Source organism: Octodon degus, unplaced genomic scaffold (genome assembly GCF_000260255.1).
Source record: "Octodon degus isolate 3935 unplaced genomic scaffold, OctDeg1.0 scaffold00064, whole genome shotgun sequence".
Lineage (NCBI taxonomy): Eukaryota > Metazoa > Chordata > Mammalia > Rodentia > Octodontidae > Octodon > Octodon degus.
In genome coordinates this window covers 9,131,952-9,154,635 of record NW_004524640.1, presented here as the reverse complement: position 1 = coordinate 9,154,635, position 22,684 = coordinate 9,131,952, and the positions used below count along the sequence as shown (strand labels likewise).

The 22,684-nt window shown below is 54.3% G+C and overlaps 1 protein-coding gene across 1 annotated transcript; it reads left to right on the top strand.

Moving 5' to 3' along the window:
* Positions 1–8,653: 8,653 nt before the first annotated feature.
* On the top strand, positions 8,654–22,677 carry LOC101591138 (cytokine receptor common subunit beta). The gene is made up of 14 exons (XM_004634682.2): positions 8,654–8,723; positions 9,610–9,852; positions 10,639–10,762; positions 12,615–12,793; positions 14,343–14,500; positions 14,579–14,747; positions 15,103–15,238; positions 15,377–15,534; positions 17,876–18,009; positions 18,632–18,797; positions 19,656–19,746; positions 19,909–19,966; positions 20,597–20,700; positions 21,188–22,677. Exons 2-14 carry the CDS (start codon positions 9,777–9,779, stop codon positions 21,981–21,983), a joined length of 2,349 nt encoding a protein of 782 aa, XP_004634739.1. The 5' UTR covers positions 8,654–8,723; positions 9,610–9,776; the 3' UTR covers positions 21,984–22,677.
* Positions 22,678–22,684: the final 7 nt, after the last annotated feature.

The window sequence follows — 22,684 nt, the reverse complement described above, 5'->3', positions numbered from 1 at the left end:
GACCCTCAGGGGTGCTGGTGGTGGTGGTGCCAGGGGGTGGTGGGAGGGCCACTTCCCTGGGTTGGATCAGTTTTAAAGACCTTTGCCTTACTGCACAAGGGTAGGTCATTTTCTACATGGTGTCCTCCCTCAGACAATGTTGAAGGATAAATCAAAAAGAGGAGAAAATGATCCAGATAGAAAGTGAACAGTCTGAGATTTTATCCAATTCATTATTAATGAGGAAACAAAGCAGATGTTATGCCTGATTCAAGGAGGCCTGGAAAACGATGCCATTTCTATTTACAGATCAGAAATATTGATGTGAGCTCTCTCTCTCTCTTTCTCTCTCTCTCTCTCTCTCTCTCTCTCTCTCTCTCTCTCTCTCTCTTTCTCAGATTTATTTGTATGTCTACAGACAAGGATTATTCCACATTACTATCAGCTGTGTACAATTTACAGAGTAGTAAAATAGCTCAAAGGCACTAAAAGGCTAGAATTTGATTTTCTTCTCCACCGTGGGAGTGCTCTGAAGAAATTGCAGTTTTCACTAGAGACAGCCAGTAGTGTTTTCTACGCATTGCAAATTTCCTTAAAACACAAAGAATTTTTCCGTACTGGTTAAAACTGATGTATATTTCCAGCAAGCCAGGCGCTGGGAATGGACAAGATGGCACCTGTTGCTTACAAGGTGGCAGACTGGAGGGGTTATGGTGTGCGTCCTGTTGTAGTTCCAACACTCTGGGGGGCTGAGGCAGGGGGTTCACAAATTTGAACCCAGATGGGTAACATAGTGAGACACTGTCTCAAAATAAAAATTGAAAAAGAAAATGCCCAGAGATGCAGCTCAGAGGGGAGACCCTGGGTTCAACCCCCATATCTCCCCCCACTCACGCACGCATGCACGCACACTGCAGTATGGACATTCAGAGCCTTACCAGCAATCTCTACCACCCCAAGTCTTACGTTTTAAGTTTCTGTCCCCTCTGTTCCTAGGGAAGGAGATTTGCCCAGTACACCTCTACCCAACCCATAGGCCACGGTGTCCCTTGCTCCCCTTGAAGTTTATGGATGTCCCAGGAACTATAGGGAAGCGGGAACCCCACTTAGAAGCTTAGGAGATGTCTCTGGGCAAGGGATGATATGAGCCACTGTCGTGAGTGTGCAGGAATGGGCTGTCTCTCAGGGGCTCTGCAGAGATTCTTCACTCAGCCTTGCTCCTGGAGCTCTGGCCTGAGGCTGGGACAGTCACCCCTGTGTCTGCAGTGCTCCATCTTTAAGACAGGGTCCCCCTCTCAGGCCCCCACCACATCCCCAGGGATCAGCAACCACAAAATGTCTCCCTGGCTTCCTGTCCCCTTCCAGAGGCTCCCAGGAAAGAGTTCAAGGCTTCCTGGAAGCACAATGAGACCTAATCTCAGGGATTTAGGTGTATTTTCAGCCCTAAATATACCTAACTCATCTCTTTTCAAGACTGAGAAAGCAAATTACAATAACAAGTATTTTTAAAATTTAGAGGCCCATTCTACTGCCAGCTTTTACAGCTTCCTATTGCAGACTCCCTGGAATCACACCTAGAATTCTTCACTCCTTGTGCTAAAACTGTGGGTTCCAGGAACAGTAGAACTTTACAGAATGATCTTCTCTGATAAGATCACTTATTCTGGGACTGGAACAAACTCCCCCCACCGTAGCTTTATGGGGCAGAGGAACAACTAAAATTGTTCTCATTTTTAGGAGAAACTGAGCCTTGGCAGGTGAAGTAACTTGCTCAGGGTTCCTCATCTGAGAGGTAGAGGAGAGAGAGGAAATCCAGGCTGGCTCCTGGGCTCTGAGTCCCTCCCATGTTGGCATTTTCCCAGAGCTGTCATTGGAGCAGGAGTCTGCCCTGTTCCTCAGCCCTGTCTGCAACTGGAGGAAGTCTCTGATGCGTCTCTGGGCAGAACAACCCTTATCTTTCTTGAGAGCCACATCAGCTGCTGGTGTCTCCTTCTTGAGCAGCCTTCAAAACAGGACATTTGGTCTAGAAGAAGGGGTGCTGGGTCCTCCTCTCTAGTTGCTCATTTTTGGCTCAGGGGACACCTGACTGTGAGGAGACTTGTGTGTCTGTGTTGGAAGCAAAGCATAGAGATGGGGAGCCCCCAGGGGCCATGGGCACCCGGGAGATTCCATAGGAGCCTGAGACCAGGAAGGGACCAGAGAGGACAGCTGGCCAGGAGCCTGGGCAGGAATGGGGAGGAGAGGTTTCCAGACCCTGGAAACAGCAGAGGTTGTGGGTGCCACGTCAGGTGTAAGAGCCCAGGCAGTGGAGAGACCATCAGATGGGGTGACAGTGGCTCCTTGATGGTGCTTGTGAGGGTATATGTGGGGTGTTCAGAGCACATAGTGGCAAAAAGGAAGAGAGGGCATAGGAGATCGGTGAATGGGGGCAGCCATTTGGAAAAAGCTGGCTGGAAAGGAGAGAGGCTGTGAAAGCCTCTGGAGAAACTTGGTTGGGATGAGGGGATCAGGCATTTAAAAAAAAAATGTAAAGAGTTGGCTATATTTCAGGTGCAAAAAACTCATGAATTTATGAGATATGCAAAGAAGAAGGGCTCAGTTGATGGGTAAGGGATGTGGAGGGGTGGACCTACTAGGTTTTGATGCAATAGAGGAAAATTGGAAGACACTGACAAGGCAATAGAAATGCCCTGAAGTTGGCCTTGGGGAAGCCAAATGGCCAAGTCCTTGTCTCCTGGGAAACTTCTGACCTTGCTAATGTGTGATCAGAATCTAACCAGCACACAAATGTCTGTCACAAGGACAGATGACCCTTTGCTGCTTACCGAGCCAGCCCCAAGTTCTGTGGCTGAAAACAGGAAGCACTTGCTATTGCTCGTCCTGCCATAGGGTGGCTGGGCTCAGCCAGTTGCCTCTTCTGCTCCACAAAGCCGGTGTGGGCCTTACTGCGGCTGCATTCATCCGGGAGTTCCTTCAGGCTAGATCATGACGGAGGCCTCAACAGCCATCAGCTAGGTTATTTAATCCCTTTCCTCCAGTTCTCCACAGCGAAAGGCAGGGCTACTTTGATGCAGTGGCAGACTGAAAAACCAAAGAAGCTGCTGGCCTCCATGGCCTAGCCCAGAAGTCATAGCATCCCCCACTGCACTAAACTGACCAAAGCAAGTCACAAGGTGTCCCAGACCTGCACAAAGGGAGACACTCCTGATCTTAGCAGGAGGAGCTGCAAAGGTCCAGTGTGAAAGGGTGTGCAAGATGGGGAGACTGTAGCTACCATTACCGGTACCAGCTGAATGCAGACCGTCTCAGGGGCCATTAGCTTCCTGAATATTTCCTTTCCAACTTATTTGAGCATTTCAGATGTCACCTGCAGTGCAAGAGTCTTGTCTTTCAAAGTGGTTCATGAATGTGAACTTAAAAAAATCATTTAAACAAAAACATAATTTTATTCTTTTATTACATAAATGTGTTTTATTAGGATAAAACTAGAAAAGAATGTTTTACAACAAGGAAAAATGGAAGCTACTTGAAATTCTGCTTCCTACATAAAGCATGCTGTAGGCTTGTAAGCTGTAGGGGTCTGGACTTAACAAACAAACAAACAAACAAACAAAAAAACAAAAAAACAGCCAGTGAGTTTAACTCTATTCAGGTGTGTGCAAAAGACTGCTTCCTCAGTGCCTCCAACCCAATCTCACTCCCAGTGTCCTGGACATCCTATGCAGCCCTCAACCATGGCTCCACTTTGGTGGCTGGTGAATCCCCTTGTGTGACCTTCAACTCTAGCTAGAAATCTATTTCTTGATCATTTGATTAATTCTTGAGAGACTCATCAACTGCTCTGAAAAGTCACTGAGGATCCTTATGAGGAACCTGAGATGCTGCAGGAACGGAAAAGGATGTCAGTTCAAACCTGATGTACTGGAAAGCTTCAAGGTTTCAAGGCTGGGCCAGTGGACCAGCCCTCCTGGTTCCTGCTCTCAGGGTCCCACTGGAAGGGGAGAAACATGTCATAGAAGGGGATTTCATTCACCAAGGTGGAGCCACAGCTGAGGGTGGTATAGGATGCCCAGGACACTCAGAGTGGGATTGGGTTGGAGGCACTGAGGAAGGAGTCTTTTGCACACACCCAAGTAGAGTTAAAACAGCTTCACCTAGAAAGATCAGGGCAAGAAAGAAAAAGCAAAATGTGAACAAACATAGGTGATGGAAAAGGAATCTATAAAGAAGTCAAGTTTTTTTTTAAATTTCCAGGTTGGAATTTTATTCACTAAAAATGTTTCATTGTTAAATACAAACACCTTGACACACAAAGTTTGGTGCACATCCATGTAACTCTCCAGGGTAGCAGACAGATCCTTGCCAGGCTTGCAGTCCCCAGTCCCCAGACCCAACTCCTGTGGCAGGATCTGTCCCCTTTGCTGTCTCATCACTAGGGTGCCCTCCTGAATACCAATGCTTTGTGTCACCTGTTTTCAATCCATGGGTCCCCTCTCAATTTCTCTCTCTTTCCTCCTTACAGTGTATTTGCTTGTGCACTTTAGTGTTGCCTTCTGTACTCTTTGTACTAAAATTGAATCAGTTAGTTGTAAACATATTTATTATTATGTCAACAGTAAAATGCTGCAGTAATTAATGATTGCAAAAGCTATTAACTTCATGAAGACAAACAACTTTGAGTAGCTAGATAGCAAGATGGATCATTCCTATGAATATTAGGAGACTGTATTTGCTTGATAATTTTAGGAAGATGTTGGGCAGCATCTAGCTCAGTCCTTATCTTGAGATATGGCTAATCTGCTTGTCCCCAAGTAACCCAATCCTTCTTTGCCCTGCTTAGTTTCTCAGCATACTTTAGATACAACCATTAGAGTAGCCATTGACATTTGGCCACCAGGGATGTGCCTGAGGTCTTTGATGTTAGCTTGAGATAAAAGCAGGTACACTGTGGCTTGGATGAAGTTGCTTTTGTCATGACTGCTAAGTAAGGCCTTCCCTCTGACCCAAGTCATGAGGCCACCTGGTCGTGTTCACACTTGACCACGCTCTGTCCACTTGGTGCCACCCTGGATCTGTCAGTCTCCTTCGATCTTTCAGCCCCTTTCTCCTGAGGCAGTCAGTCACGCCACGCTCTCCCAGAACAGCTCCAGAGTCTTCATTGGTCTGTTTTGCTCCACTGGGGCTTGAACCCCTGACCTTTGCACTGAGTTACATCATCAGTCATCCCCTCATTCTGTTTGTTTTAAATAAAACTTGAGGTAGAATCTCACTAAATTGCTAAGTTGCCCAAGCTGGATTCAAACCTGGGATCCTTCTGCCTCTCCCTCCCAGAGTGCCACATTACAGGCTGAAGCCACTGGGACTGGCTTATACACTGTTTTATACAATTTAAATAATGATAAAAGGCAGAATTACAGATATTCAATTCTAATATAAATCTGATCTTTGTAGAAACTTTATTGCTTAGCGGAGTAGCACTTAATAAAGGAGCAGCATTCCACAGGTGAAATAAAACCTTTCCAAGAGCACTAACTCAGGGACTAGCGGTTTAATTCCATTTAGATTATTTAATTTCCATCTAATTTCCACTCAGGCAAAATTTATATTTGAAAATTTACCATATCTTGGGAGAAATATGTTAGAAGTAAAGTGTCAATTTTTCACCTTCAAATTTCACAAAAAGAGAAAGTTCAATATGAAGTATAACACCCTTACTAGGCATCCTTGAATCAGGCAAAATAAAGATGAAAATTCCAGACACGGTGGCACATGCCTAATCTAGCATTCTGGGAGCCTGATTTGAGAGGATGGAAAGCAGGAGGACAAGGGCAGGCCAAATAGATCAGTGGATTACAGTGCCTGCTTGGCTGGAGATTTGATCCCCGGGCCTGCAATGCCGGCCCCACCCCCGGGGCACGCTGAGATGGCAATTGCGACTGGGCGTGGGGGCGCGCGGCTGTAATCCCAGCTCATGGGAGGCTGTAAACAGGCGGATCACTAAGCAACTAATCTAGTAGTGAGACCCTGAACACTCTGTAGACCCTTCCCTAAAATAAAAAAGAAAGCAGGAGGATGGGCCATTTAGTGACTTAGCAGGCCCATCCCCTGTCTCAAAATAATAATAATAATAATAATAATAATAATAATAATAATAATAATAATAATAATAACAATTTTAAAAGGCTGGGAAAGTAGCACAGTGTGAAGGCTGTAGGTTCCATGCTCAATACTGCCAAATAGAAAAACATAAGCAAGTCACGCCAAATATGTTTTTACTCTTGTTATTCACATTCCAAAACAATAGATTTTAGAAGCAACTCCTCCCAGTGTTGAGTCACTGGAGGCTGAAATTTAAACAAAAACTTGGAGAAACATCACTGTGGACTGCAATCTGTTCTCAGAAGTTGAAGATGAAGGCTTTAGGAAGTTCTTCTTGCAAGGTTCCTTCTTCTGGCGCGAAAGAGAAATGGGTGAAGGCAAACAAATTTTTTTGTTGCGGGAGACCCTCAAGGCACGGACAGAGGTTGGAGCTTTTGTTAGGATTGGGATAGGGGCGGAGCTTACATGGGCGGTGCAGTGACGCAACGGACGCTGATTGGCCGAGGGTTGGTGTGTGAGCGCATCAGAAGAGCAAATCCGGGGTTAACCCGGGGAGAGGGACTGGAGACAGTCCAGGAGCGGCTGGTTGTCTTTGGTTCTGGGATCCCTGTGCCACGGTGATTCGCAGCCAACCTGGTGGCTGCTGCATGGGCACAGACCCGTCCTTTCTGAGCCCCTGGTCCTACATACAGTTTCTTCTAGAAACGAATATCAGAACGTTTTATCTGAATACTGTTCTACAGTGGCCAGGGAAGTTAGGGCTGTCACCCACTGGGCTGGTGGGAGTGTGTTGTCAAGCATGGCGAGAATCCAGGAAAAGGAAGACAGGAACGATCTCGGGCCAACGGTGCTGCAGAGTCAGTATTTGTATCTAGAAAAAACGCTCTTCAAGTTTGGAAACTAACTTTTATGATAATAAAATTGTGGTCGGTGCATATCATGTTCCAGACTTACCTTCCCTCCCAACCTTGATTCTCTCTTTGATGGTGGCAATTGACTTGGACTTCCTTGGTGCCCTGCGCTGGGTCACAGGAGGGCCGGGCTGGTCCCTAGGACTGAGGTCGCTGTTCCCTCCCGCTGCAGAGAAGCTGGGTAGCAGGAGGAAGGTTGGCAGATTTTTCAGGACTGAGGGGAGCAGCGAGTGATACGCCTGGGTCTGCGCAGCCAGGCAAAAGCTAAATTAAGTCTGGGGCTCCTTCCTTTCTTGTGGAAGAGAACACAGAACCCTTCTGCTGCTTTTAGGGCTCTGACTGTCCCCAGCCATCCTTTCCAGACTCCTGGAAGTGGGGACCTGCAGTCCGCCAGACACGGGCCTTGGGTCAGAAAGGACAGCGCTGAGGCTCCACATCATCTCGGTGAAGTTAATCACCAGTCAGGAGGGAGGTTCTGCCCCCAGGAAGGCTTGGGGCAGTTCTGGAGACTGCAAATCATACTCAGACCTTGCTTGGTGTCTGCTGCACGCTCTCTCCACACCAAGAGGGGCTTGTCACCCATTAGAGAGGGCAATGGGCCCAGCGGGGCCTCAGGTGGGCCTGTCCTGGGCAGGACTACCCCACAGGGAAGGGCTCGCAGCAGGAAGCCACCCAAGGGCCACAGAGCCAAGGCCACGGTTTCCTCCTCTTCCTGCTCTTTTCCCTGACCTAGCAGAAAGGGAGGTTGGGAAAGGTAGGACACCAGCATCTTCAGAACTCCATCCTAGTGGCTGCCACATGGCACCCAGGTCTTCCTCTCCGTCACCTCCTAAGCTTTCCCAGTTCCCATGTACAGCCTGTGTCTGGCCACATAGAACCAGAGATAGGAAGGGAGGGGGGCATGGGCTGTGGAGTCTCTGTTTGAAGGAGTCAATTCTTCCTTCTTTCTTTTCTTCTTTTTTTTTTTGGGGGGGGGCAGTACCAGGAATCAAACTCAGAACCTATCTCCCCGGCCCTCCAGTCTTGAGTGTCCAGTCTGTACCAGAGCACACACAGGACAAAGACATGTGAATTATGTGTGTGGGGGGGCATAGACACTGCAGCGCAGCTGTGGGGAGGAGGGGGGCTGAGCCAAACAAGACCCACAGGAAATAAAAGCAATGCCAGCCAGCCTGATGGCAGGTCACCAAGTGACCAGGGCTACTCCATTTGTTTTCTTAAAAATCTCTTTGAGTTTTGTAGACAGTTATCTCCAAGCAGCAGGCAGGGCGTAGAGGCGGGGCCAAGTGACAGGAGAGAAAGTGAACAAAGTCCCACACTAAGCACAGCTAAGAGTGGGAGCCATACCCAGGGCTGTTAGGCTTTAGGACTCACCACTCTGCTATTGGCAGCTATGTCATGCTGCCTGGGGTGGTCAGGGAGGGCTGCCTGGAGGAGGCTGCGTCTGAGTGGAGACTCAAGTACTGCGTAGGAGTTTACAGAGAGCCAGAGCAGGCTAGAGAGAAGGACCAGCATTCTTTATGAAAGAAGGAACAACATTTGCCAAATCGTAAGGCCTGGAATAGAGAAATGGTTGGTGCTCACAGTTCCAAGAAGTGGGGTGAGGCCAGCGCAAGGGCCCGTGGGTAGAAATAGGCTCTGCTTCCTCTTTCTGCTTCTGCTTCCTCAGGACAGTGGCGGAGCCTTAGAGCTGTCTGGAGGCGTCTGAAGGAGTGAGCCTCTCTGGCCACAGAGGTAGGGCCGGGGCTGAGGGTACCCAGAGTGAGGGGCCCAGAGGTGAAAGCCTGGGGCGTGGGGGTTGGGGGTCAGGTTGCTCTGGGGGTCTGCAGAGATCAGGGGTGAGGAGCAAGGGCCGAGGCCCCCTCAGCGCTAGAGGGGTGTCCGGCAGCATTAAGGCCCTGCCCGGGCTCACAGTCCTGAGTTTCAGTGGATTCAGCTGGTGTGGCCAGGCAGGCGTGAGTGCAACCCAAGACTCGGATCTGCCTGGAGACAGAGCAACAGGGGAGGATTTGGTAGTGGATAGGAAGGAGGGGAGTCAAACGGGGTCACCCAGTCTCTGTCCCTCGGCAGCCTCCTACCCTGCCAGCGGCCACAGGGTTTGTACTCGTCCCCACGGTAGTTGTCGCAGTGTTTTGTGTGCACACGTGAGCGTGTGCAGGTAATCATGGCTTGTGTCTTTTGTAGGTTTTAGGAATTTTGAGGGAGGGCAGATTCAGCATCTGTGTCTTCTAACAACATCACCAAGGACAGCAAGGAAGCAAGAAAACCCAGGCCAGCCTATGTGTGCTGGGGCCCAGGGAACAGGCAGGGGCTGTGGCAGGCCAGGAGCGAGGGCAGTGGCGTAGATGGCATCAGGGGTGTGTGGCCAAAGGGATCTGTGTGTCCTGAGGCACCCATAGGCCTCCCCCTGTGGGAGGAGGACCCCAAAGTGTGTGCGAGCTCAGCACCAAATGCTGAGTTCACACCCCGAGAAGAGGGTGCAGCACAGTGTGTAGCAACCTGGGGGCAGGTAAGGGGCCGAGGCCTAGGAGAGCCTTGGTTACCTGTGCCCCATCTGTCCTTTGTCCTGCCTTGTGGAGAGAGGGGCAAAGCCTGCATTGTCCTATATCCAATTTCTCAGGTCCAAGGGAATAATGGTTGCTGCTGAGTGAACAAAGAGCTGGTGACAAAGGACACCAGCTGCCCCCATCTGGCGGCAACAGGAGACTCTAAGGCAAAGAGGACATCCAACTGGCCATAGCCAACACCCACCTGCCACCCACCTGCAGGTGCAGAGCCAACCAGGAGATGGCGCTGCTCTCAGGCCTGCTCCCCCTGGCCCTGCTGGCTCTGGCCAGGGGACCTAGTGTGGAAGGCTTAGCTGGTAAGTCTGAGGTTCCTTCCCCTCCTCATCCCCTGCCTCATTCCTATGTCAGGGACACCCCATGGAACCCTGGAAGCTCCCGGACATCCTGCGGTTCTCCTCCCTCCCTCTGGGCTTGCTCACCTGGCCCCTCCTCTAGGCCCCACACACCCTGCTCACCCTTTCCTGGCCCTAAGAGCCCCCTGAGGCAGGCGCCTGTCTCTGCCTCCCACTTCACTGTGCCAGCCAAGACCCCGACCTCTGGGCGGTCCAGCCTCTTCTCTGTCCCCTCCTGCCCAGCCCCTCTGTTGCCAGGAGGCCTCCGATCCCCATGGCTGCCTTGGCCTGGGGCTCTCCCTGCAGCAGCCTGGTGCCTCTGGCACTTCTGGGTGCTCTTGGGGCTCCTGAGACAGAAGGGCCCTCTCTAGGTCCCCCTAGACCATGGCTTCTGTCACCAGCTCAAGAATGACAGCTTTTTCCATAACCTAGGCTAGGAAGGCAGAAGACAGAGGGTGGTCCTAGGGTGGGCCTGGGTGATACCTCTCCTGCTGGGGGCACTATGGGATATGGGGGTAGGGCTGTACCTGACACATGTCCCCTTCTCAGGACGTGCATGGGTGGGCCCAGTAACACTCTGAGGACCAGCTAGAAGCTGTGTTTCTGTGGGGGGGAAGAGTCCTCGGCCAGGACCACAATGGAGCTGCCCCACCCAGGGCTCTACAGTGACCCAGGCCCCTCCCTAGGGCTGGGCACCCTGACAGTGCATGAGGGGAGGGAGGGAGGGTGACCCCCTGCATCTCCCTGCAGATACTGTCCCGTTGCAGACCCTGCGCTGCTACAATGACTACACTACCCGCATCGTATGCAGCTGGGCGGACACTGCAGCTGCCGGGCAGCTCATCAATGTGACCCTCCATCACCGGCTAAATGGGTGAGTGAGGGGGAACAGTGGGGGACGGTCATGGGCTGCTATGTTCCAGGTGCCTGGCTTAGGGCTATGGGGTCACACGGCATGGCAAGGCCAGAGCCAGGTGGGATTGAACATCATGGGACAGAGGGGCAGGGAGCTGCAGCCAGCCGCTTGTTGGGGTCTGAAGCACCTCATACCCCGGTGGTGAATCCCTATCCTGGCTGCTGTCTGAGGCCCTGTCCCATGGGTCTTGCTGCCCAAGACCATCACTGCCACCAACATCCCCACATCCTTGTTGGTGGATGGTGCCTTCTCCTGGGATCACACCTAGTCACCTTGCAAATGTGCTGGACCCCCTCCAGATGCTGTTGTGGTTTGGGATTTTTACAAGCGGAACCATACAATACAGGGCACATTTTATGAGATAATTTTATAATGAACCACCCAAAGAATCATACACAAGGAATGCAGGAGATCTGTCCACACACTAAAGATCAAAGCTTCCAGCTGAGGGCCTGGATTCCATGGCAATGCCCTGCATGAGTCCAGCTGAAGACCTAGAGCCCCTAACAATGCCTCCCACGAGTCCAGCTGGAGGCCTAGCACCCACGACAGCTCTCATGCAGGCCTGCCTCACGGCTCTGTGCTGGAAAGGCTCAAAGTCAGTGGTGGAAGCTAGAAAGTCTGTGCCAGTGGGATGGAGGATCTGTGCCAGCAGGCTGAGGGATGTGCACTAGAGCCAGGAAGCAACACTCACGGTAAGCACCAGTGCTTCCCTCAAAAGTACCATAGCCATCCTCAGCGACAGTGAGGTCCTGAGCTCCTCTGAGGGAGTTCCCATCAGGAAAGCAGCACAGCAAGCTTCTCCAGGAGACCGAGCTGCGCACCATCTTCCATGTGGAGCCATGAAGTGATGCTCAAGATGAGGGCCAGAGCTCTCCCAAAATGAACCGGAGTCATTCTCAGTGACCATGAGGTCCCACATACCTCCTCTTACAAGAACAACCACACTCACCAGGAAAGCCAGCATGACGAGTTCCCCCAGCTGAATAACCCAAGAGGACCAACAGCTCCAACAGCTTTTGCAAACAGCTTCCCTAACACATTCCCAATAGCTTCTCTAGTCCTGCCTCTTATACTGCTGGCAGCAATCCTCAGGTGGGCCTCTCATGCCCAGCACCACATGGATACAGGTCAGCTAGGTGTAACAAGTTGACCACCAGCTGGCCATCCATCACAGACGCTAACGGTGGCTGCGGCACCAGGACACCTCCACCTCAGGTTCCCACAGCCTCCCTCTCCAGGCTCCTGCATAGCCGCTTCCCCTGTAGAACTCCCTCCCAGGACCTGCTCTGTGAGCCTTCCCTCCAGGCTTCAGCCACCCCACTTTCCGTTAAGCACCCCTCACCTAGCTCAAAGGCCCATTTCTGGAACTCTGATGCTTGGTCCGTGATCCCAGCCTTGCTGAAATGCCTTCTGCACACAGCCTGCCAGAAGGCCCTCCTGCCTCACCGAGTGACGCTCTCCACCAGTCATCTTTAAGCCTCTACCTCTGCCGGTGGGACACTCCAGGGCTGAGTGTAGGGCTCACAACACTGCCCCTGACTACCCATTCCTGGCACTGCTCTCCTCTTGGGGATACACCCACCCCTATTTCCATTTGCTTTGTCCATGAGATGTTTCCCCTACTGTGTGACTCCTGGTCCCTTCCATCAGGACGCTGGCTCTGTGCAGGGGCACCTGTGTATGCGCGGCGCACTGCCAGCCCCACGAGGCCTGGCACACAGTAGTCACTGATTCAATAGTTAGTGAATGAGTGAATGATTCTTTTTCAGTCTGGGCTAAATCATGAAACCACATCCTCTCTCCACAGGAACCATCCCCAGCCAGTGTCCTGTAACTTCACTAGCGACCTACCCTGGTCACACTGCCCATCTCTTCCCTGTGTGCCACGAAGATGTGTCATTCCCTTCAGTGCGGAGCATAACATCTTCTCCTTCCAGCCAGACTGTCTTCTGAGCGTCCAGCTCACTGCGACGCTGGCCCAGCATGGTGAGAGCTGGCGTCCCTGCCAGGTGTGGGCCCTGTCTAGACAGAGGCCACCAGGGACAGCAGGGCTAGAGCAGCAGGACCTGGCAGTGAGTGTCTGAGGGGTGCGGACATTGTCCTGGACTGTGTTGGGACAGGAAGTGGTGCTCTGTGACAGTGGTGGCCAGGAAGGTGACAGGTATGGGATGTTTAAACCCTGGCCATAGAATCGGATCGGGCCCCACCCTGGAGACATGCAGATACCAAGACAGTGCAGGGGAGAGCAGTGGGCCCCTGGCAGGTGGCCAGGGAAGAAGGCAGGGACAACACAGAGACAGGGAACATGGCATCCTGTCTGCAGAAGCATTTGTTTAGCCTGGAAGTCAGGTCCAGTCAATAGAACCACAGCAATGAGTGAGGGAGGACAAAGATGGCACCTGATCTATCTGGGGCACCTGCATCTTGGACCTTTCACATTATCCATCGCTCTCTCCATCTTGAAATGAACCAGTATAATAAAGTGGTGAAGGTGGAGGAGAAGGGTGGAACTGGCCCCAGGGCTACCCAGTTGGCAGCAGCTTCCTGGAGCTCTGTGCCGAGACAGATGCCCACTCTGTCAGTCTTCGATCAATTAGTGATGCCTGTCCTGGCTGGGTGGGCAGGGGTGGTGGCTTGTTGTGCATCTGCACTCGCGTGGGGCTCTAGCTGGGACCTGCTCTAGCCCATTGAGTCCCATGAGCAGCACAGAGCGTTCACATCCTACTGGCTCAATGTTTCAGATGTGAAATTCAGGCCCAGAAACATGACAGAGAAACTCCCGGAGCCTGAAGCCATGGCTCTCAGGAACTCAGCTTCTTCGTGAGCACAGGAGGTTCCAGCAGGGTGGGACTGAGTGGTGGAAAGAGTGATTGCTGAGAGCCCAAAGACTGCACCTGTGTGTGTGCTTGTTCATTAATTAATTAATTAATTAATTCATCCATCCTTTCATCCCATCCCAATTCACCAAGCTGCTGCATATCAGGCTTAGAGACAGGAGAGAAAGTAAACAAAACAAAACAAAACAAAACAATCTTTCTTCCCCAAGCTCCTCCTTTGGGAAGGGAGGCAACATGGAAATCACAAGCCTTAACAGGTTCAGGGGAACATGGGTCGGGTCAGCTTACAGGAGGGAAGAGAAGAGACAAGGAACCAAGGACCCCAAAAGGTCCTTAGAGGAGGAGACACTTACACTCCTCCATGACAGAGGCTAGGGACCCCTGGCAGGTGGGAGAGGGCACAGCAGGAGAGGGAGGCCTGTGACTGCAGCGCCCTCTGCTGGGCAGGAGGTCGCACTGTGTGCAGGGGAGGCCTCACTGAGAGTTGAGGTCCAGCCCTCCAGCTCTCACATTTCAGCACAAGGTGCTATGGGTGGGGCCTGAGGCAGCACAGGAAGGGTCTTGTTCATGGTCCTCAGCTGATCAGCAGCTCTGGACCTGGGACCCCAAGTGGGCCCCCCGCCCTCCTTGGCCAAGCCAGACAGCCACTCTGTCCCCATGGGCCAGCTTCATGAGCCCTTGGCTTCCTGTCCCTGCAGTGCAGCCGCCTCCGCCCCAGGACGTCCAGATCAATGCCACTGGGGACCACTTCCTGCTGACCTGGAGTGTGCCCCTTGGGGATCCCCAGACATCCTGGCTGTTGCAGAGGGACCTGGAGTTCGAGGTGGCCTACAAGAGGCTTGATGAGTCCTGGGAGGTAGGACCCAGACCAGCTGTGCCCCAGCCCACAGGGACATGTGGCCGGCACCTCCCTCAGTGTCCCCTCTCTCCACAGAATGCCACCAGCCTGCACTCCAGCTCCTCCCAGGTATCCCTAGGGCCCGATCTCCTGCTGTCCGACAGCACCTATATGGCCCGAGTGCGGACCTGGCTGGCCCCGGGCTCAGCCTTCTCAGGGCGGCCCAGCCAGTGGAGCCACGAGGTTGGCTGGAGCTCACAGCCAGGTAAGGGGTCCGGGTGGCACCTGCGTCCCCAGCATGTCAGTTCCTTAGAGGACTGTGCAGTTTTAGTCGGGCTCCACACTCATGGCTTTCCAAGCCTGGGGGCTACTGCATGAGTCTGGGCCAGCCATGGGGAACTCTGTCCCATCAGACTCTGTCCTATGCAGCTCAGTTCCTGCAAAGATCAGTGCTCAGAACCACAAGCATGGCCCGCAGCAGCCACTTCACTGGCCACCATGTGTTATGAGGACTTTAGTCTCTGTCCTATTATCCCAAACCCCATGATCTCCCTGATCACAGAGTGTCCCCAGAGTCATGGTGTGTGGGAGGGAGTGACCGAGAGCTGTCTCCACTGCAGGGGACAATGCCCAGGCCCAGAACCTGCAGTGCGTCTTTGATGGGGCCCACACGCTCAGCTGCTCCTGGGAGGTGAGATCCCAGGTGACCAGCTCGGTGTCCTTTGGCCTCTTCTACAGGCCCAGCCCGGATGCAGAGTGAGTGTCCCTTCTCCGTCCCTCCCCTGCTCTTGGTCTTCCCTATCCCAGGGCCCTGGCAGAAGCCACCACCCAGCTGAGTCCTCAGCCCTCCCTGGTCCTTTCCTGGCCCTGACCTCTGCTGCGTGTGCTCCTCAGGGAGAAGGAATGTCTCCAGGTACAGAAGGAGGTGCACGGCGGCCTGTACACTCTCCACTCCTGCCAGATCCGGGTCTCCAGCCCGGAGCCCCACAGCCAGTATTCCATGACGGTGCGTCCTCGGACTGAAGAGAAACTCATAGAGAGCTCAGAGCACAGTGAGTTTGCCCTGCTTCCCCATGCACTGTCAGGACTACACGGGGTCCTCAGGTCCCCCAGGAGACCCATGTCTCCTTGTGCCCCTGTTTGTCACCATCAAAGAAAGTCAGAGCCTTCATTGAAATGTAACACAACAATTCAAATATTTATCAGGAATTATTTTAAAATTTCATTCTGATACATTTGATTATGTATCAGGCCCACCTCCGAATCTGTCCCATGCCTTCCTTTCCCTGCATGTTTTCATTTGTTTGCAGCACTCCATCCTCTGAGCTCCTCCTCTGTGTCCCTGTCCCCATCCCATGGCTCCTGGCCACTCAACAGAGGATGACATGCTCTACATGACCGCTGCCTGTGCCTTCTCCCCACTGAGCTCCTCTTCCCCTCCGCTCTGTCGCTTGTCCTGGTGACTGAGAGCAGAAGCTGTGGCTCCTCTTTGCCATCGCTTTTTCCTAAACATGATGCCTCATCCCCCAGCGGACTCCGCCACTTCCACCTGTGAAATGTGCTCATTCTGGATTTGTTTCTGCTGTTGCCTTGTCCTGATCTGAGCCTCCCCATGTTCTTGGTCCCAGCTATGCCTCCTCGCTGTTTTCCCTCCTTCCATCCTTGTTCTTCCTTCAGCTTTGTCCTGACCCAGCAGTCCTGGGGACTCTGAGGCCAATTATGCCCTCTTCCTCCCAGGACCTTCCCAGCATGCCTAGCGTGCAGTCACACCCAAGCCCCACAGGGCCCTCCAGGCCCATGGCCCTGTGCAGCCTGGGCATGCTCCTGGCCCAGGGCCTTTGCACCTGCTCTTCTCTTTGCTGGGGACCTTGCCTTTGAACTCTGCCTGACTTTCTCCCTCCTCTCCTTCCGACCTTTGTTCCAGTGCTATACTCTCTGTGAAGGTTTCTCTGAAAATTGTATTTCCCCTCGTCCTGGCTCCAGCCCCTTATGCATCCGAATTTTCCCCAGGAGCAACCACCGCCCACCATACAACATCCTTCTTTAGCAGGCCGACTATACAAGGGGAGAGATTTGCTTTATTATTTGTGCTATTCCTGTGCCCAGAGCAGTGCCTGGCTCGGGGCAGGAGCTCAGAAACCTGTGCAGTGAAGGCACTGACGTGGCCACACGCCATGCCACTGCTTCTTGTCCTCCTGTCTCTCTGTCCCTTCTCTATGGGTTTCCCTAGGAATGGAAGGAGGGGATGGGCAGGTAGAGGAGTGCAGGGAGTAGTTTCCTCTGTCCTGAGGGCTCTGAAGAAAAATTTAAAAAAAAATCACCTAGGCAAAAGCACTCACCATTGTGATCGCAAATGACAGTGAATGTTTAAATTTTAAAAATTTATTACACGGAAAAACGCATGGCCATTACTCCCTCTCGAGACATTCCACCTTGCGTCCCACACACTTCTCCCACCCTTCTCGCCACTTTCGGGAGCAGCTCTGGAAGTCCCCTTTCACGAGTGTCATTCATTTCGCTACTATGGCTATCATGACATCCTGAGGTGATTCGAAATATTCGCCTTTCGTGGTCATTTTGGCTTTGGGGAAGGCGAGAAGTCGCACCGTGCCAGATCCTGTGGATGATGTGGCCTAGGACACGCTGTCACGCTTTCCAAGTCTGCTTTCCGCCGACAGCCCTTGGCAGCGGCATTCATTGTATTTTTTAATCCTGCCTCTAGCTTGAGACCCGTGGAAGGGGACTTCCAGAGTCACTTCACAAAGTGGCAAGAATGTGGGATAAGTGTGTTTGAAGTGAAGAGTATTTTGAGGGGGATTCATGGCCATGTTTTTATTTTTACTGAAATATATTAAAGTATTCACTACGTACTTGGATCACTCTTTGTGTTTTTGTCCCTGCTATGCTTTGGAGCCTGGAAGAGGCAGGGCTTTTTCCTACTGGCCCTGAGTTTGATAGCTTGAGGAGGACAGAGCCCGTCCACTCCCACAATTCATAGGGGCAGCACACACAGAGGTCAGGCAGGCTGGAGCTGGGACCTTTCCTGGACCTCTCTGCTCCAGGCTCTATGGTGGCCTGAGCCTTGGAGGTGCTTGGCACTGCGGGCACAGGCTGGCCAACTGACCACCTCCAGTGCCGGGGGGGGCAGGCCTGGGCTCCTCACTACAGCTGACTGGACAGCGGCGTGCCTCAACCTCAGCCTCAGCCTGCGAAGCGCTGTTCAGGGCAGGGCAAGTGCTGCCTCCAGAGTGTGGGACAAACCACCCCCAGATGAACAGGACTACATGGGGTGGAGGGGACAGCAGAGAGGGCACCTGTGAGCAGCTTGGAAGATGGACTGGTCCACGAGAGGGTGGGGGTCATGATCACCCCTAAAAGTCTTCCTGCCTGCAGTCCAGATGGCAGCTCCAACCCTCAATGTGACCAAGGAGGGAGACAGCTACAGCCTGCACTGGGAAGAAAGTGGTGCAAACAAAATAGCTCCCACGTTCGAGGTCCAGTACCGGGAAGACGTGGCCTCGTGGAAGGTGAGTGTCAGCTCAGTGGCAGGCAGAGCCGAGCAAGGGAACATCTCAGGAGGGCCCCGCACCTAAGGCCAGCCACAGAGGTGGCCGGTCGAGCCTCTGTGCAGACAGCGGGGAGCAGTCAGCACCCATCTCCTGTGATGGGCTGAGGCAACCACAGATGAAGCTGAATTGCAAGGGACAGGCACCCTCTAGGCAGGTTGGGGGGATACCACAGAGATGAAGGTCATTCAAAGTCCCTGAGCCCTGGGGACATTTCCTCCAGAAAGTTTCTCTGCCCCAAAAGTGTAGCCTGCAGATCCTAAGCTCTGCACAGCCCAATGGGAACTTAAGGGGTGGTCTGTGGGGTCACTGAGGCTGGAGGGTGCTCAAGGCCAGGTGAAGAGCTCCTGTCTCAGGTTGTCAGCAGAGATTGGGGTGCACATCATGTCCAGAAACCTGGGAGGCTGAGTACTCTCACCTTGAGGGTGGACAGGGGGCTGTGCTGGGTCTGGGCTTGGCATCCCTTTCTTTGCTGTTAGAGGTGGAACCAACCTCACAGGGGACCTGAGGGAGAGGGGGAGGGGACACTGTTGCATCCCCACCGGTCCAGGCCAGGCCTCAGCCTCAGGCCCTGCAACCACAGGACAGCAAGACTGAGAGCCTAGAGAACTACCACCAGATGTCGCTGCCCCACCTGGAGCCCGCCACCACCTACCTGGCCAGGGTGAGGGTCAGGCCCGGCCCTAAAGGCACCTATAATGGGATCTGGAGTGAGTGGAGCCAAGAGCAGCGCTGGACCACGGGGTGGGGTAGGTCTCCTGGGCAAGAGAAAGGACATGGGAGATGAGGCCACCGAGAGGGGAGGCTGTAGGCACCACCATACCACCTCGCCCGTCGGTCCTGAGGCCCCAGGCAGTGGCTCTGCTCAATGCATACTGCAGAGAGCAGAGCAGTGGGCTGCCCATCTGCTGCCCTTAATCTGGATCATGGGCCCTGTGAATAGGGCTTTAGGTTCCATTAGCTTGAAGGGAGCTGAGACCTAGTAACTGGTCAGCCTGGGCGCCTGGTTCAGTGCAGCAGACATCAGGCATCCAGCTAGCCCTGGATGGGGAGCTAAGGTCTGAGGTCTGAGCCAGGCCACCCTTCTCACTTGTGGACCTCATGTGTCCCTCCACTGTCCCTATAGTGGGCACCTGCACCCACAGGCATTAAGGAAAGCTGGGTGCTACAGAGAGAGGATGGAGGCTCTGCCAGGAGAGCCCTGGAGCCCAGGCAGCAGGGACAGAGGGGCCAGGCAGGGGCCATGGACAGGAGGAGCAGGGCCAGACCTGGGACCAGGGGCATGGATAGGGCTGAAAGGCCAGGCCAAGAACTTCACACAGAAAGGCAGGAACCAGGACTCCTGAAGCCTTGATGGTGCCAGCCCAGTAATCTCCTACCCTGGTTCATGAGTGGCCTCCTGAGGAAGTCCTGACTGTCCTGTGACCCACACTGGAGCCCTGTGGACTCGGCCCAGTCTCTACGCCTGGGTCCCATGGCCTCCCTCTCCAGCCCTTCGCATCCCATGGCTCTAGGCCTGCACACACAGACAGGGGTTTTGGGGACCCCACCTCCACTTCCCCCCACCTTTCCCTCCATCCTAACTGCTCTCTCCCTGCTCTCCCCAGCACTGCCCACCTGGGTGCTGGCACTCCTCCTGGTCATTGCCACCCTGGTGCTGCTCCTGGCCCTGCGCTTCTGCGGCCTCTATGGGTACAGGTGAGGCACTCAGGAGGCCCCAGGACCCCAGGGATGGCACAGCCTGGCTCCCAGCTTCTCTGCTCTGTCCCCACTACTGGGCCTCAGATTCCCCCCTGCACGAGGCACAGCAGCAGCTGGCCTGAGGGTCCTGGTGACTGTCCCCTCCCTGGTGTGTTCCAGGCTGAACAGGAAGTGGAAGGAGAAAATCCCCAACCCCAGCAAGAGCCACCTCTTCCAGGTAAGACCCACTGTGGAGCCGGTGGGGCCTTTGCTCCTGTCCCTGGGTCCCCTGCAGCCTGCTCCCCTGATGGCCCTGAGTATGGTCCGGGTAAAGGGGCCTCCTGGTAGGAGCTGGGGAACCAGGTGGCAGGAAGCAGGTTCCTGGGGTCCTCTGGGCACCTAAGGAGCTCAACCCTGAGCCTGTGCAAGCTGACACTGGGCATGCAGGGACCTGAGCAAAGGCCAGCTGGCCAGCCGCGCCCAGGGTGAGCCAGGAGGGGCTGCGGCTCCCAGGCCTCGGGGTGGTGGGAGGCAGAGCAGCAGCCAGGGCAGCACAGAGCTGAGCCTGAGGATCTGGCTGGAGCCAGGCAGGACAGTGGCTCCAGTGAGGACCCAGATGGGGCAGACGGGCCCTTCATGAGTGGGCACTGAGGAGGGACAGTCAGGAGGCAGGCACTGCAGAGGCCAGGCGACCCTGGTGGGTGCCAGGTATTGACAGCAGCTCCCTGGGACTGGCAGGGCAGCTCGGCCTCCAGGGCTGGTAGTGGGTCCTGACAGGGTGGGGACCAACCCATGTCGGGGCCACTGGATTCCCCTGGCTGTTCTCTCCCGCACCTGTGGCCCACTCACAGGTGTCCTTCTCCTCCAGAATGGAAGCACCGGGCTCCGCCTCCCAGAAAGCATGATGGCCTTCGCTGGCAGGAGTGCCCCTTCCTGGGGTCTCCAGGCCAGCCTCTTCCCTGCATTGGAGGGGTGAGTGTGGGAGCTCAGTCTCCTGTCCCTGGGGACCAGGTGGAGCTGCGCCATGAGCTTATGGGGGGCTGGTGGGAGGGGCGTGGGGGCTCCCTGGGAAGAGGTCCCAGGAGGGGGCTTTGCACTAAAGCAGGTGTCATCCAGGATGGACATAAGGAAGAACTTCCTGACTCCCAGGTTGGGCAGGACGACAGACAGGGGACCTAGCCAGAGGCAGGGGACTGCCCAATGTCCATGCTGCCTCCTTAGGAAGCCCTAGCTCACCAGGGCACCAGGGGCCCATCTTGTGGGAAGCTCTGGCCTCCTGTTCCCTCACTGGAGCTGTGCAGGGCAGCGCCCTGACCTGCTGTCCTGGCAGTCTCCTCACTGCAGAGCCCACAGGCAGGGCTAGGAAAGGATCAGGCCTCCTGCCCCTCTGCCCTCACTGTGCCCGCGCTGGGTGCTCTGCCCAAGGACCCCTGCATCTCCACCTCTGTGCTCCCCACAGGGTGTGTGCTGTAGACTTCAGGGACGCTGAGTTGTCACCTCTCACCACAGAGGACCCCAAAGTTGTCTGTGATCCTCCGTCAGAGCCTCATTCCCCTCCAGCCGCCTCGGACCTCCCCGTGGAGCAGACCCCCAGTGTCCAGCCAGGCCTGCCAGCCCCCCAAAGCCGGCCCGAGGACCAGCTGGCCACCTTTGACTTCAATGGTCCCTACCTGGGGCCACCCCACAGCCGCTCCCTGCCTGACCTCGCAGGCCAGCAGGTGTCAGTGCAGGGCCCCAGGACAACCCTGCCAGGCTCCCTGGAGTACCTGTGTCTGCCCCCTGGGGGACAGGTGCAGCTGGTGCCTCTGGCCCAGGTCACAGGGCAGGGCCAGGCTGCCCCTAGGGAGTTTCTGCCTAGAGCTGGCATCCAGGACAGCCCCTACCTGGACGCTGGGGGAGGCCCTACCCCTCCTGCATCTGAGCCCAGTCACCAGGGACAGGACCCAGGGGACAGCCCAGGCTTTCTGCCCACAAGCTCTGGGGTCCCTGAGCACCCTGTCATGGCCACTGGTTATGTCACCACTGCAGACCTGGTCCTGACCTTGTCCACAGGGGCCTCCTCTGTTTCTCTGGCTCCCCCTCTGGATCTCCAGAACCCCAGCCTCTGCCCAGCCCTGCCTGGTGGGCCCTCTGCAGCCCCAACTATGGGGAAACTGGGGTTTGAGGGTTATGTGGAGCTCCCTCCACCCATGGGACTGTCCCCTAACTCCTCTCTGGGCAGCCCTGTCCCTCCTGCATTGAGTAGCCTGTCCTGAGCCCAGGAGAGCCTCAGACATTGTCCCTTGCTATCCCTAGCCCCTGAGGGGCTGCATGTCCTGCAGCAGTGGTGGATGACTGCCTGCCCTCCAGCCCTGTAACCTGCCAGCTCCCTCCGCAGTTCAAGCTCTCTGTCCCGAGCAGCAAGAGCTCAGACTAGAACACCTGAACCAAGGTGGTGTACTGCTCCTCTTCACTATATTCCCTGCTCCATGAAGAGGCAACAAGCTGGGGAGTACAGCTGCCTCTCTGCCTCAACCAGGGCTCTGGCCCCATCTCCTGCTTCTTCTCTAGAATTTTCTGTGAGTCCAAAGGGGGCCATCATGGACGAACAATTCTCACACTTCACCACCTATCTGTTCCTCAGAGTTGCTAGCCGAGGTTCTGGTTCAGTGGGTCTCCCAGGGTAAAGGTAAAACTGTCTGGACTGTGGTTCCCAGGGATGAGGTGACAGAGAATGCCCTAAGAGTGACATTACTCTGTATAGTGTTATGATAAAAGTGGGTATGTGTCGTTATTTATTTGTTAAAATCCATACATTCTACAACATCAAGAGTGCTCGCTTCTGGTGGCTACAGCTCAGTGGCACAGCACCTGCCTGACAAGCCTGGGGTTGAGTTCAACTCTCAGTATCCCACCTAAAAAGAGTAGTCCCTACTATAACCTGTGGACTGTGTGTGACACTTATGTACAGATGTCA

Bases quoted from the DNA above. Each gene is read 5' to 3' on its own strand.
- LOC101591138 (XM_004634682.2), top strand. From the start codon at position 9,777: ATGGCGCTGCTCTCAGGCCTGCTCCCCCTGGCCCTGCTGGCTCTGGCC. The intron at 19,747-19,908 runs GTGAGGCACTCA...GGTGTGTTCCAG, and splicing joins TGCGGCCTCTATGGGTACAG to GCTGAACAGGAAGTGGAAGG. The intron at 19,967-20,596 runs GTAAGACCCACT...CTTCTCCTCCAG, and splicing joins GCAAGAGCCACCTCTTCCAG to AATGGAAGCACCGGGCTCCG.